The sequence below is a fragment of the Quercus lobata genome, chromosome 6 (assembly GCF_001633185.2).
Source record: "Quercus lobata isolate SW786 chromosome 6, ValleyOak3.0 Primary Assembly, whole genome shotgun sequence".
NCBI lineage: Eukaryota > Viridiplantae > Streptophyta > Magnoliopsida > Fagales > Fagaceae > Quercus > Quercus lobata.
Window position 1 is genome coordinate 43,082,678 of NC_044909.1, and position 16,112 is coordinate 43,098,789.

Consider the following 16,112-nt stretch of genomic DNA (forward strand, 5'->3'; position numbering starts at 1 on the left):
AAACCTCAAGGTGCAACTGCTACAGGTGAAGGAGGCGGCTCGAGTGGCCAGGGAGGCAGCTGAGGCTACGGTGGCAGCCTTTTACGAGCGTGGGGTGAAGGATACCGAGGCTAGGCTGATCGAGGAGGTGGCTATGGTTTGCAGGGACTACTGCACCGAGTCCTGGGGAGTAGCAATGGATCGGGCGGGAGTTCCTACAAACTCCGAGCTTAGGAGGATCGAGAATATCTTCTTCCCCGAGGATATTCGAGAGATTCCTGATTCGGATCCTCCTGAGAAGCTCCTTTTCGCCCCGACCGCCATTCCTGATCCCGTCGTTCCTGAGCGGAAAGGGGTGGATGAGGAGGCACAGCCACCAGCCAAGGACAAGTCGTCTAAGAATGCCCTCACAATCAGAGATGTTGTCTCGCGTGCCAAGGATGCCAAATCTAAATCCACAACCGAAGACGATCATCTCGAGACTGATGGCATCTCGAAAAGCCCAACCAGGGATAAAGCCTAGAACTTTAATGTAGGGTTTACTTTTGTAATTGTTTTGTTCTGACTTTCATTTCCTTGGCTTTTGCCAATGTTTGTAAGATAACTTCTTTTGGGGTTTAATGAATGATATAATTTCTTCTTCTTTATTTTACTGCTTTAACTTTATTGTCGTCATGAATGAATTCGGACTGTGTTTCTAGATTTCTAATGGTAATCCATTATAGCTAAGTATGAGCAAGGGAAAAAGATTTTTCCCCAATGCTTTGTGCTTTCCTGAGTAATTAATTTCCCCCAAGCCTGTGGCCCGAGGAGCCATGCGAGACTTGGGTTTTGTTTAATACTTGTATAAAACTGCGAAGTGATTAATTTCCCTCAAGTTTGTGGCCCGAGAAGCCACGCGGGACTTAGGTTCTGTTTAATACTTGTATAAAACTGCGAAGTGATTAATTTCTCCTAAGTCTGTGGTCTGAGGAGCCACGCGGGACTTGGGTTCTGTTTAATACTTGTATAAAATTTCGAAGTGATTAATTTCCCCCAAGTCTGTGGTTCGAGGAGCCACGCAGGACTTGGGTTTTGTTTAATACTTGTATAAAACTACGAAGTGATTAACTTCCCCCAAGTCTATGGTCCGAGGAGCCACGCGGGACTTAGGTTCTGTTTAATACTTGTATAAAACTGCAAAGTGATTAATTTCCTCCAAGTTTGTGGTCTGAGGAGCCACGCGGGACTTGGGTTTTGTTTAATACTTGGATAAAAATGCGAAGTGATTAATTTCCCCCAAGCCTATGGTCCAAGGAGCCACGCGGGACTTGGATTCTATTTAATACTTGTATAAAACTGTGAAGTGATTAATTTCCCCCAAATCTGTGGTCTGAGGAGCCATGCGGACTTGGGTTCTGTTTAATACTTGGTTCTGTTTAATACTTGGATAAAAATGTGAAGTGATTAATTTCTCCCAAGCCTGTGGTTCGAGGAGCCACGCGGGACTTGTGTTCTGTTTAATACTTGTATAAAACTGTGAAGTGATTAATTTCCCCCCAGCCTGTGGTCCGAGGAGCCACGAGGACTTGGGTTCTGTTTAATACTTGTACAAAAATGTGAAGTGATTAATTTCCCCCAAGCCTGTGGTCCGAGGAGCCACACGGGACTTGGGTTCTGTTTAATACTTGGATTAAAAAACGAGAGATAAGTAACACAAAGGCTTTTCGCAATAGAAGGGTATATCAACGGTGGGTGCTTTCATTAATAATAGTACCTTTTCAGGTTGTTTACATTCCAGGGGCGTGGTACTACATGCTCATCCAAATCTTCTAAAAAGTATGCCCCTATGCCGGCCACCGAAGTGATATGATATGGCCCTTCCTAATTTGGTCTGAGCTTTCCCCATGCGGGATTTTTTGCAGTGCCCAGAACTTTTCTTAATACCAGGTCCCCAGGTGCTAATGGCCTTAGCTTTACCTTGGCATCATAACCTTGCTTAAGCTTATGTTGGTAGTAGGCGAGCTGGACCATTGCCCTTTCCCTTCTTTCCTCAATAAGGTCTAAACTCTTTTCCAGCAGCTCATTGTTGCCATTAGGACAGAATGAGCTAGTTTTCAATGTTGGAAAGTTTATTTCTAGCGGAATGACAGCCTCGGCCCCATAGGTCATCGAAAATGGGGTCTCCCCCGTTGATTTGCGGGGTATGGTTTGATACGTCCACAGGACATGTGGCAGCTCTTCCACCTATCTTCCCTTCGCGTCGTCTAACCTCTTCTTCAGCCCGTTTACTATGACTTTGTTAACGGCTTTAGCCTGCCCATTCCCCTGGGGGTAGGCCGGTGTGGAGTATCTATTCGCAATTCCCAACTCGCTACAGTACCTTCTGAAAGCCTTACTATCGAACTGAAGATCGTTGTCCGAGATTAGGGTATGAGGGACTCCGAACTTGGTGACAATGTTTCTCCAGACAAACTTCTTGGCATCCACGTCTCTGATATTTGTCGGTGGTTCGGCCTCGACCCATTTAGTGAAGTAATTAGTGCCGATGAGCAGATATCTCTTGCTCCCCGCTGCTTTAGGAAATGGCCCTACGATATCCAAGCCCCACTGAACAAACGGCCAAGTACTGGACAATAGATTGAGAATCCCCCCCAGTTGATGTATATTTGGGGCAAACCTCTGGCATTGGTCACATTTCTTCACGTATTCGTGTGCCTCTTTCTGCATGTTTGGCCACCAGTAACCTTGAGTTATGGCTCTATAGGATAAGGACCTGCCCCCTGTATGGCTTCCGCAAATTCCTTCATGCAACTCCTCCAGGATAAGTTTCGTGGCGTCAGGGTGCACGCAGAGCAAGTACGGTCCTGAAAATGAGCGTTTATACAGTTTCAGGTCCTCGGATAGCCAGAATCGAGAAGCCTTTCTTCTAATCTTGTTGGCTTCGGTCTTTTCTTCGGGTAAGGCATCCTCTTTTAGAAATAGTATTAAAGGGTCCATCCAGCTAGGCCCCACTTTGACATTGTGGACATGGATCACCTCTGTCTTTACCATCGAAGGCCTGTGTAGATCTTCCACCAGTATAACCCGAGGTAAACATTGAGCCGAGGAGGTGGCTAGCGTGGCCAGAGAATCGGCGTGGGTGTTTCTGCTTCTGGATATGTGCAGTAGGCTAAAAGAATCAAAACTCGACCGCAGGCGTTTAGCTTGGTCTAGGTACTCTTACATTCTTTCATCCCTTGTCTCTAATTCCCCATTCACTTGACCCACAATAAGTCTTGAGTTCGAGAATATGTTTACGAATTTCCCGCCCAATTTCTCGACCATGGACATTCCTTCCAGCAGGGCTTCATATTCTGCCTCGTTATTCGTGGCCGAGAAGCCTAATCTTAGCGATTTTTTGATGGTAATCCCCTCAGGGGAAATCAGGACTAGTCCCACCCCAGAGCCCCTTTGATTTGCTGCGCCATCGACTTATGCTTTCCAACAGGTGGGCCCTTGCAGAGAGATTACGCCAACCGATTTTTCATCCATGCTTCGCATTCCTCCCTCTTCTTCTGGTGAGGGTTTAGCAAATTCAACCACCAGGTCCGCGAGGATTTGGCTTTTTACGGCAATACGAGGCATGTACTTGATGTCAAAGGCGCCCAAAATGGTGCCCTATTTAGCAATTCTCCCTGTGTAATTAGCGCTTCGAAGTATAGACCTGAGTGGGAGTTGGGTTAAAACAACGACTGTGTGTGCTTGGAAATAATGGGGGAGCTTTCGTGTGGCTTGAACAACTGCTAGAATGGCCTTTTCTAGGGGAAGGTAGCGAATCTCAACCTCGTGCAATGAATTGCTCACGTAATAGACAGGCCGTTGTACGCCGTTGTCCATTCATATCAGCACTAAACTTACTGCATAAGGGGCCACGACAATGTAGGCGAACAAAACTTTATCGGTTTCAGGGCTAGACATGATTGGTGGCTGAGACAAATACTCCTTAAGCTATTGGAAGGCCAAGGTGCATTCTTCAGTCCATTCGAACCCCTTCCAATTGTTTAACAAGAGAAAGAAAGGTCTACACCTATCCACTGAACGAGAAATGAAACAGTTCAAAGCGGCAATCATACCGGTCAGCTTTTGGACCTCCTTGGGATTCTAAGGAGGCTGCATGCTGTGGATAGCTCTAATTTGGTCGGGGCTGACTTTGATACCTCTGTGGTTCACCATGTAGCCCAAGAACTTTCCTGACCCCACCCCGAATGAACACTTAGACGCGTTGAGGCGCAGCCTGTGTCTTCTCAGGATTTCAAAGATTTCGCCAAGGTCTCTCACATATTCGGACACCAATTTACTCTTTACTACCATGTCATCTATGTAGACTTCAATGTTCTTTCCCATCTGCAGCTTAAACATCTAGGTCATCATCCTCTGGTAGGTGGAACTAGCGTTCTTCAAACCAAAAAGCATCACTTTATAGTGGTAGTTTCCGATGGGGGTGACAAAAGCTGTCTTTTCTTGGTCGTCTATAGTTAGGGGTATTTGATGGTATCCCTGGAAGGCATCTAAGAAGCTCATTCGAGGATGTCCCGTGGTTGCGTCGACCAACCGATCTATCCGAGGCATAGGGAAGGGGTCTTTTAGGCAGGCCTTATTCAGGTCCGTGAAGTTTATACAGACTCGCCATTTCCCACTCTTCTTCTTCACCATGACAGTATTGGCCAACCACTTGGGGTAGAAAACTTCTTTGATAGCCCCTACTTTCTTAAGTTTCATCACCTCCTCCTTGACCACGTCAGCATGCTCTTTCGACGGGCGCCGATGGGGTTGCTTGTTGGGCGTAATGGATGGATTAACGTTAAGGTGGTGGCATATGAATTCCGGATCGACCCCCGGGGCCTTGTAGGCATGCCATGGAAACACGTCCACATTTTCCCTGAGAAAATCAATTAACATTTCTTTCTCTTGGGGAGGTAGCTCCGAGCCGACTTGAAAGAATCTTTTCGGATTAATGCCCATAAGAACTTTTTCCAAATCCTCGCCATTTGCCTTCTCGGTTGATCCCCCACCAATCATGGTCGGGGTTGTTAATTGCTATAAGCTGTTCTCGGTAAAGGTTAAGGGCTCGGCACTCAGCCGTCGCGAGATGGCGGACACCATGCATTGTCGAGCCATGGCTTGATCTCCTATAACTTTTTTGACCCGACCCTCTGACGGGTACTTCATTTTCTGGTGCAGGGTAGAGGAAACAACCCCTAGGGCATGAAGCCAAGGCCTAGCTACAATGGCTGTGTAGGGCGAGTATGCGTCCACCACTATGAAGTCCACCTCCACTATGTCCGAGCCTGTTTGTATGGGCAGTCTAATCTGGCCTTTCAGAGTAACGATTTTCCCTTCAAAGCTTACCAAAGGAGAGTCGTATGCCGTCAAGTCTTCGGGTTTCAGATTCAGCCCCTTGTATAGGTCGGGGTACATTACTTCCACAGCACTGTCCTGATCGACTAACACTCTCTTCACATCATATCCCCCAATCCTGAGCGTGATGACTAGAGCATCATCGTGGGTTGGATAGTTCCGACCTTATCCTCATCCGAGAATGCCAGCATGGGTGAGGCCATCCTCTTAGCCTTTTTAGACTCTCGGTCGTCAACCTCAGTGGGAAGTCGGGCTACCGACATTACTTTAGAAGGATGAGAACCGGTCCTTCTTGGAGTGGCAAGAGTGACATTTATTGTGCTTATAGGCGGTCTCAAGGTGTCCCGCCGTGTCTCAACGTTCGTCTGTTCTTGTCGGCCATTAGAATGATGCAAGAGGTGACTTAATTTTCCCTCTTGGACCAGCTGGTCCAAGTGGTTTTTCAGGTTTCTGCAGTCTTCGGTGGTGTGCCCCGATTCTTGGTGGTATTGACAGTATAGGTTCTGGTTGCGTTTTGTGGGGTCACCTGCCATCCTATTTGGCCATTTGAAGAATGGTACGTTCCTGATTTTCTCCAAAATCTGATGTAATGGATCCCGGAACACAGTGTAGACTGTTCACGCACCGACAGATCCAGGTTGCTCCGTGTAGTCTCTTCTTGGTTGGTTGTTGTTGCTAAATCAATCCGACCTAAAGTCCCTCATCTCCTAAAGGACAACCTTCGCTTTACCCTTACCCACTTGTTGGTCCTCTTCAACCCTCTTGTACTTGTTGATTCAGTCCATGAGTTGGTGCAGGCTGGTGACCGGTTTCCTCGTCAGGGATTTCCTTAAACCCTGCTCGATCGGCAGGCCTTTCTTGAAGGTACTAATGACAACGTCATCATAATTGTCTTCTATCTCATTATACATCTCCTAATACCTATCTGAGTAGGCCTTTAGTGTCTCCCCTTCTCGCATGGATAAGGATAGAAGGGAATCCAAGGGTCGAGGAACCCTGCTGCTAATGATGAAGCGAGAGCTAAAGGCCTAAGTTAGCTGCTTAAAGGAATTTATGGAGTTTGGCTTGAGGCCGTCAAACCATCTCATTGCCATAGGTCCCAAACTAGATGGAAATACTTTGCACATCAAAACTTCGTCTTTGGAATGGGTGGCCATCCTCTAGTTGAACTGACTTACGTGCTCTATAGGGTCCGTCCGACCGTTATATATGGTGAAGGTAGGTTGATGGAACCGCCGAGGAAGTTCAGCCCCCACTATCTTGTGTGTGAAGGGTGACTGGGAGATTCGGTCTAGGGCTTTGCTCATGGTGTCGTTTACTAGGCCCTTGTAGGATGGACTTCTATGACTGCGTTTGTGAGGTTGCTCTTCCTTATAGAAGAAGGTTTCACTTGGTGGAGTTCTCGACCTTTTGTATTCGTTGTCCTCTTCATCGCTGGTGTCCAGGCTGGAGGAGGGATGCCTTCGCTATGCTCAACGCAACTTCCTCTTCAAGTCATCAATTTCTTGTTGTAGAGCTCTATTATCATCCCGTTTTTGGGATGCATGACCTTTCCCCTTTGAGCGGCTTCTGCTCGTATGAGAGGTATGTACACTACCTTCTCGTCGCTTGTCTTGATCTCTTTCCCGTTCGAGGTTAAGAAAGTTGTCCTGCCGTTGGGAGTCTGCAAGCTCTGTTCGGGGTGGACCTGATCCTTCCATATTTAACCGTTGCACTTGCTGAGGCACAAGTTCTTTCCCACAGACGGCGCCAATTGTAGGGTCACAATTCGGGGCCCAAGCCCAAAAGGTAAAGGGTCTTAGTCCAAGAAACCCAGAAACAATGAATTTGTAGAGAGTGGGCTGTAGAACTAGGTCTTAGCAAATTGGACAGCAGTTAATATTGGGCTATACAACAGTTGAACACAAGTAAAACATGTTAGTATCCATAGATCCTCAGTCCGAGGAAATAAAATGAATGTATGTCGGTCACTATTTGAAGATTACGGTTGTTTGTGCTACTACTGTATTCTCTCTTCTTTTTCAGCCCCATTTCCTCATGGGGACTCCTTTTCTTATATAGTCTTCTTGAAGCCATCGTAGCCTTACACTTGTTGATCATCTGGACCCCTACTTGAGTGCTTGTCCCATCAGACACTCCTTTTTACCCTTCTGTGAGTTGTGGTGGCCAAGGCAGCACTATTCACAGGTCCTCTCCACATTAATGCGGCCAGAAAAGTAGCTGCAACGCATTTAATGCGGTAGCAGCAGCCTCTCCTTGTATATCTTTCGTTTCCTTCTTTCCTACGAGTCTGTGGAACGCATCCCTACTGCTAATGTTTGTCGGGGTGGGTCCTTCTAGTAGACAGAGTGCATATTTGAGCCATACTCATCATGTCCGATGAGGCATTCCTCCTCGGACCGTCCTTCAAATGCCTCCCTATTCACGAGAGCTGGGTTGGAAATCCTTTAGGGCATCCACTTCCTCTCCTCAGACATTGCTAATTCTCCCGGATAGGGCTTAAGGCCCATTACATGATTTTGGGCCTTTGCCCCTACATTGATTAATTGCTGATTTAATTTTTATACATTTTTAATATAATTTCATAGCGAGCCTATGATGAGTTGGCTGATATAAATACTACTAAGTAAATGAATTTTAATGGCTTAATGTATATAGCAATATTCCTTGTCAAATATATTTCCTTATAAAGCGTTTTCTTTTCATATGCTTTGATGACCTTTTTAAAAAAAAAAATGTATATGTGTGTAGCTCCCTTTTGGAGACTTGAACCCCGGCTAATTTCATAGCGAGCCTATGATGAGTTGGCTGATATAAATACTACTAACTAAATGAATTTTAATGGCTTAATGTATATAGCAATATTCCTTGTCAAATATATTTCCTTTAAAGTGTTTTCTTTTCATATGCTTTGATGACCTTTAAAAAAAAAAAAAAAGTATATGTGTGTAGCTCCCTTTTGGAGACTTGAACCCTGGCCCTAATCCTCCACAACCCACAAGCACTTATACTTGTGGAGTGACCATCGCACCAAGGGAATGAGATTCAATTGGTGCTAAAAAATTAAAACATAATTGAAACTCTAGCGCCGTAGTAAGTGATATGATGCCTGTGAAGTTTACCCCATAATGTCTCAACTCTCAAGGATCTTCTCGATTAATTTGCTTTTATTCTTTTATGCCATTAACTTATCCTTTTTGTGGTACATGGTATTTATAATGCAAATCCCCAACTTTGCTTTTCTTTTTTTTTTGGGGGGGGGGGGGGACTTGCCACTTTACACTCTTTATAGGGGAAAAAAAGAAAAACCAAAGACAATAACATACACACACACACACACACGTATATATAGGTAAAGGTAGAGTTCATGAGAGACATATATTACAATAATAAAAATAGAAATGAAAGGATTATGCCAAAACAATGATCAAGTATAAGCTTACATCATTATGCCTTCATTAGCAAAAACATACAACTTTTCAAGCACCTTCCTTGCATCATGGTGAGTGACAGAGAAAGCATCACAAAAACCAATTGAATAGTAGAAGTCCACTTCACTTGTTGTCCCTATAACCAGAAGTTTTTTTACACATGGGAGGAAGGAGGTTAAGCAAGATCAATAGCTTCTGAGAGATTATATTTGAAAAACAAAGGCCAATGGCAACATACTCCAGTATCATTTCAATGCCATTGAGAGTAATTATTCAGTGGTGACTTGTACACATCCTCCAACACCATGACAAACTGTGCACACTTAGTTCTCTGTTGAAAAATAATCATTGCTTCTACTGAGAACTATCTTGACTAGCAGCTATTGTTGGCAATGGCATTGACAGTGATTTTCCATATTTCCATTTGACATAACATACTCAAACCTACTACATTTTCCAAAAGGAAACAATTCACGGAATTCATTATTTGGGAAGCCAATTCAAGTTGATATCTTTTTCTGCCACCAATACTTCAAGATTGGATAGGAATTCCTTGATAGGATCCCATAACTTGGCCCTCTCTTCATCACATACCACAAGCTTTAATTGCTTAAGATCCATTATTGATTCTGGAAACTGAGTACGCAATCTCAAGCACCCTTTCATGTTGAGTTCTTTTAAATTACACATCTCACCAATGTGTTTTGGCAACTTCATAATGCTTAGGCAGTCAGATATGTCTAGAATGCTTAACTTATGGAGGGTTCTAATTGAATTTGGGAGCTCTGACAAATCAATACATGACCTAAGCCTTAGCACTTCTAAATTCACCAACTTTCCAATTTCTTCTGGCAATCCAAACAACTTATGACAATTGGTGATGTTGAGTTTTTTGAGGTGGACAATATCACATAGCCTAACAGGCAATCCCTCCAGATCATTGCAATAATCAATGTTTATCTCCGTCAAATTTGGCAATGCATTTGAAACCTGAATTGTACAATTCTCAAAAGCCTCACCAATATTACACATAAACAAGGATATTTTCTTCAAACTCGTCAATGGTACAAGGGTATTGCAAAATGAAGAAATTGAAACCTTCTCTAATCTGATTCTCTTTAAATTGGGCAGAGACTCGAGCAATTGAAAATTGCTTATTTTGGAATGAAAGAAACCATAATTACTGACTATCAAAACCTTGAGTTTATCCATTTTCTCCACAAACTCAGGTAAGGTGTAATTATTTGTATGAAAATTCAGAACTAGAACCTCAACTTCAGATCCTTGAATGTTGCACCAACTCGACGAGAATAATTCATCTACGAAAAGAATGTTATACAGTGTGACAAGCCATCAATATATGAAAATTGCATATTGTGTATGTATGTGTCGTTGATAGAGAGAAAATGTGCCAACCTGTTGAGATAGATAATAGGCGAGCACTAATGAGTTGTTGTTTTTGTTCCGTCCACCACTTTGGTAGATTGTTTCCACTTATGTTAATAATCAGTCTTGACCTTTGTCCTATAGACTCCCGGCTGCTCTGATGCATAGCAAGCTCTCTAAGAATATCATGTTGTGTGACGAAGTCTTCATTATAATAGCTTTTGACCTCACTTGCATCTTTCCTAATTAATGGGCAAAATTAAAAGCTTAGAACACATTAAAATTCTTCAATCTTCACACATAAAAAATATATATTTCATTATTATCCAACAAAACTAATAAAATAATGACACAACCAAGAAAAATCAACATTATTTGTTTCTATCTACGACAAATGAATTCCGATGTCTGCTTGACAAGCAGCAAAAGGGTATAGACTAATAAAAGTTGAAACCCCCCTCTTTTCAAGTAGTTGGAATCTCTAGTTTGGCTTCACTTTCCTTCTTTCTAGCTCTTTGTAGCAATCACATCTATGATGGTAAAAAAAAATTCCTAAATTGGCCAGAAGTAAAATAAACCATAATAACATATTATTAATTGCCATCATTAGTTAATTAAACCACATGACATGATAAAATATTTGGACCTATCAGCCTATGGCTGGGTATAAAGTTAGAGCATATTACTACTAGCAACTAGCAATAATCATATGAAGAGATCACACTACAAGAAAATCATATTATCAAAACAATAAGTGAGCATACCCTGCCATCACAAGTCTAGCCAAATTCCGATTAGTGAGTTCTTCCATAATGGCAATTGCATGGATGCCATCTTCATCTAGTTCATATAATTCTGCCCACATATCGATGAGGGCAACAGCAGGGATCCTTTGGTCTTCAGGAAATGAACCAAGGTCCATGAAACAGTTTTTGATGTTGACCTTGTGATCTGGAAATTCTAAACTCTTTTGAAGATTATCAAGCAACTCAGTATCAGAATTGAAAAAAAATTGACCATCAGACCAATTCATTAGTCTACTGTGCCATACTTCTGCCTTTTGCCTACACAGTGAGCCACCAATCACTTTAAGGACCAGTGGGAACCCTGCACATCCTCTTACTATCTGCAATTAAAGGAACTAAATAAACTTAGTTATTGTTTGGAGGTTACAGGGTAAGTTTTTGCAAAAAATAGAATGATCATAAGGGAATAAAATGGAATGGAATGTATTTAAGTAAGGGAAATTAATGGAAAAGAAAGTAATGGAATGGAATTAAGTAACTTTGATTAGATGTTTTAAAATAAAGGAATGAAAATAAATGAAAATGAATGGAATGTAAATAATTTTGTTTGCAAGTAACATAGAGGGAATGAAATGAAATCATTTTATAACAATATTACTATTATACTACTATTTTAAAATAAATGGTTGACTATATAGGGGTATTTTGGGAGTTTTATTAAAAAATTTATTAAATCTAATTTTATTCCCTCACATTCCCCCAAATTTTGGGGGAAATGAAAATTTTAGATTTTAAGGGAATAGAGTGAAATAAGTATTCCTTCTTATCCATTCTATTCACTCCCAATTAGCCTTTGTTTGGGAGGAAGGAATGGAATGTAATGGAAATGAAATGAATAAAGATAATAATTTTAAAATATCTTTCCCTTCTCTTGTTTGGGAGTTTTAATAGAAGAAATGGAAAGTTCATTCCATTGTTTGAGGGTTTAAGTAAGAGGAAATGGAATAAGTAGGAGGGAACACTCATTCTTCATAATTCCCTTAAAACCTTAAATTTTCATTCTCCCGAAATTGGGAGGAATGGGAGGGAATGAAATTAGATTTAATAAATTTTTTACTAAAACTCCCAAAATACCCATATATATTCAACATTTTATTTTAAAATAGGGGTCTAATAGTAATATTGTTATAAAATGATTCCATTCATTTCCCTCTATGTTACTCCAAAACAAAATTACATACATTCTATTTATTTGAATTCCTTTATTTTAAAATATTCAAACAAAGCTATTTAATTCCATTTCATTTCTTTCTCTTCCTTTATTATCATTCCATTTTATTCCATTCCCTCATGAACTCCCAAACGTAGTCTTAAACTCCCACAAAGGACACTTCCAAACAAGGGAAGAAAAGAATATTTTAAAATTATTCTTTTCATTCATTTCCATTCCATTCTCAAAGCTAATTGTTTGGAAATTTGAAAACATTGTTTGGTGACAAATTTTTTTCCCTTTCTTGTTAGTCTAGTTCCGGAGACAGTTGGGTTATTGGAAAACAAACAAGCAATGAAGGAAAGCTTAAATGTATGTGTAGTCGTGTATGTATGGCAACATAATTTTGAGTGGTACATGAGGTATTATGTACTTAAAAGAAGAAGAAGAAGAAGGGAGAGAATGTATATATCTTCAGTCATCTCTACATACCTTACGCAAAAGGAAATAAGACAAATAAAATTAGGCATATATATATATATATATATATATCAAAAAGACAAAGTACCTTTTTGATATCTTCTTCTGGTGGAATATAAGTGCTCCCCTCTTTCAGGGATGCTGAGTGACGAAAAAGAGTCATTGCATCTTCATCATTTAGCGGTTCTAAGTGATATGTAAATTCAAATCTTGGAAATGCAGTTCTTGATGTAACCAAAATCTTGTAATCTGGAATATCAAACTTCAACTTTTCAGGAATGGATTCTGATCCGAGCCAGACATCATCTAGGATCAACAATATAGGATTAGGTCTAATATGATTCAGCAGATGTGACAGTTGGTCAATTGCATCTTCATCACTTTGAATCTGAAACTTAGGCTGCATATCCTTATAATTAAATAGGTTCTGCACAATGACCTTCACGTTGGGAGTTTTTGAAACGTTCACAAAGAGAATATTGTCCTCAAATATGCCTGTCCAAACACAACGTAGTTAGAAAATTGCCATGGAGGCATATTTCAAGGCTCACAAACACAACATTACACACATAAATTAGGGTGGTAACTGAACCAAGCTAAGCATAAACAATTCGGGCTTAGCTCAATAAAAATTGGTTTATGTTTGTTTGTTTATAAATGAGCCAAGTTTGAGCCATAATTTTAGGCTTGTTTAATAAACAAGTTGAGCCCAAGCAAAAAAATTATTCATGAATAGGCTTGTGAACAATAGGACTCGATAAAAAAATAAGCCAACCTAAGTAGGGATGACAATGGGGCGGGGCGGATTCGAAGGATGGGGTCTTTGCCCCAACCCCACAAGATTTTGTTTTACCCCATCCCCGCCCTGCCCTGCATGATAGGAAAAATTTTCTTACCCCATCCCTGCCCCTTGGGGCCTCGTGAATCCCCGACTCACCCCGTAAAACTCTACTTTTTGTTAATTTGCCCACAACAATTACAATTTTTTTTAATAAAACTTGTTTCGTTAATAAAAATATACTTGAAATTACAAATAAATTTATCACATCAAATCAAACTAATTTTTAGCAAAAATTGAATAATTTTATTAAAGTGTTTAATAAAACTATATCACAAAAAAAAAAAAAAAAAAAAAACCCTAAAATCTCATAATACAAAATCAATGATTCAATAGTATATAAATTTGTTTATAATAAATACAAAAGAAAATGTTAAAATTGGTACCTTATTTCCAATCTTGATAGAGAAAAAAAGAGGCAAAAAGAATTGTTGAGTAGAATAAAATAAGCTGATGATATATTTGTTTAACTAAAAGGGTTTTATGGTATAAAAAATTTACAATTTAACCCTTATCAATGCAGGGTAGGGTGGGGATGGGGTGGGTTGGGTCTAAAAAGTTTAAACCCAACCCCGCCCCTTCCTGTGGTGCGGGGCTAAAATCTTGCCCCATCACCTTTGCAAGGCGGGGAAAACTTGCGTGAGGCGAAGTGGGGAGGGGCGGGTCAAGTGGGGTAAGGAAAAATTGCTTTCCTTAAGCCTAAAGCTTGTTTATGGGATTTGGTAATAAACATGATATGGACTTGAAAAAAAAAAAAAAAACCCTTATATTTTACTAAGCCTTTAATTAATTAGAGTTGGGACCACATGTCTAAACCAAATGGGTCTGATAATATGCTTAATATTCACTTGCTAATATACTTTGTATTGGATCTCAAGCTTGAAAATTTGATACGGAATTTGGTTTTGACCTTGATATTGAGCTCAAGCTCGACTTAACTAACAAATCAAGCCAAGCCAAGCTCAAGTTCAAGCTCAAGCTATTGGATTATTTAACAAGCTCAAGCTCAAGCTCAGACATGGTTTGTAGGCTTGGTTCAAGCTTCGGCCAAGCTTAAATATTTTATAATTGTTGTCGAGCTGAATTTGAACAATCAATACTCACCAAAGTTTAACTCGCATACAACCTTGACAAAAATACACATGCTAGCACTATAAATAACTTCAACAATATGCAAATTAACAACACTTTTTATAACACTTAGTGTCCGTTTGGCAAAAATTATTTTTGCTAACTTATTTTACTATGTAGTTTATTTTTGCTACTATTTATATATTCTACTTGCACTTTTTAGTACTATTTATGGATTTTATTGTACTATTTCAACTAACTTTTACTTTTATTTATAATACTCTCGATAAAAAAATTTTATTTTCAACAAAATAAACAAATCACGAACAAACCTTTAAATAAAGTAAAATTACACGCACATTTAGACGAAAGAAAAGAAATGAAAGTACCCTTAATTTCTTTATCCTGACAGAGCATTTTCACCAATGTGGTTTTCCCACATCCTCCAGGAGCAGTCAATAGGAGCAGCTTCACCTCCTCCTTCAACAGCAGCGTCTTCAACTCCTTTATTGGCATATCCAACCCAACTGTTAAATCTTGGGGTCCAGAAACCCCGCCCAACCCCCTTGGTGTCTCCACGCCCCTGAACGAATCCACTTTCTTGTTTATACTGATCACCGTTTCTAAAGTCCTCAACCCATTCCTTGTGCACAGTGCATGCAAATCAACCTGACAGAACCTGAGGATTTCTTTGTCTAACTCTTCAAGTTTGGGAGAGTATTGGACTTTGAAAACGTAGTTCCACCACCGGATTTTCAAGCACTTGCTAACCAGCTTCGCTCCCTCTTCCATTTGTTCCATCAATCTCTTTGTTTCCCTTTCTGGGAGTTCAAGTTGTTCGCTTAATCGTCTTATTTCATTGACCGTTGGCACCAAACTATCTAACGTGGATTCGAGGCGTTTAAGAATGGGTTTGAACATACGGGCTTTGCGTACCACATCCTTAACTTTGTCATGTAACACTGCAAAGCCCTCTCCAAATGCTGCCCCAAGAGCAGCCCCTGCAACGTCCAAAGGCATAACTTCGCTTTCTTTTTCTTTTTCTTTTTTCTTTTTTCAGGAAGAAATAGAATTTTATTCAAACAAATGAAATAGCGCAACACGGCACAAGTAAACTAAACTTGCAGTGCAGCCTGAAAATTACAAAGCCAAAATAAACACTTATATGCTACAAAAACTATAAAACAAAGCACGTAAAAGTAAGCCCTTCAATTTCTTCTCAGTTTCTTTGTGCTTATAAGGAAATAGAACAGGAAATACAAAGTAAAAGTAAGCCCTTCAATTTCTTCTCAGTTTCTTTGTGCTCATAAGGAAACGGAACCGAAAATAAAAGATTAATCCCTCAATTTCTTCTCACATTTTCTTTATGCTTCTTTCGCGGAAAAGAAAGAAAATTAAGAGTCAGTAAAAGACAAAAAATATATATATAAATAAAGCAATCAAAATCTCCGGCGAACCATGTAGGAAGTTTCCGAGTCTCAGCGCGTTAACTGACACCGTTGACTGCGGAAACTGGAAGCTCCTTTGCATTACACAGTATGTTCTTTTATTTCTTCGTCATGGAATAGGATTAATGAGTTGACAAAAAAATG

At 40.5% G+C, this 16,112-nt stretch overlaps 1 protein-coding gene across 2 annotated transcripts in view; it reads right to left on the minus strand.

Annotated features, from left to right (window-relative positions):
* The window catches only part of LOC115994892 (probable disease resistance protein At5g66900), a 51,313-nt gene extending 35,436 nt beyond the window's left edge, over positions 1 to 15,877 (minus strand). Inside the window, exons 1-5 of one of the 2 annotated variants that reach the window (XM_031119218.1) lie at positions 14,910 to 15,877; positions 12,700 to 13,106; positions 10,940 to 11,301; positions 10,206 to 10,417; positions 8,803 to 10,108 (exon numbers count right to left, since the gene is read on the minus strand). In XM_031119218.1, coding sequence (XP_030975078.1) covers positions 9,273 to 10,108; positions 10,206 to 10,417; positions 10,940 to 11,301; positions 12,700 to 13,106; positions 14,910 to 15,540 — 2,448 coding nt within the window. In that variant the 5' untranslated portion in view covers positions 15,541 to 15,877 and the 3' untranslated portion in view covers positions 8,803 to 9,272. Of the gene's footprint in view, positions 1 to 8,802; positions 10,109 to 10,205; positions 10,418 to 10,939; positions 11,302 to 12,699; positions 13,107 to 14,909 lie in introns of those variants that run through there. The other variant, XM_031119221.1, reaches the window with a different exon arrangement.
* Between the last annotated feature and the right edge of the window lie 235 nt (positions 15,878 to 16,112).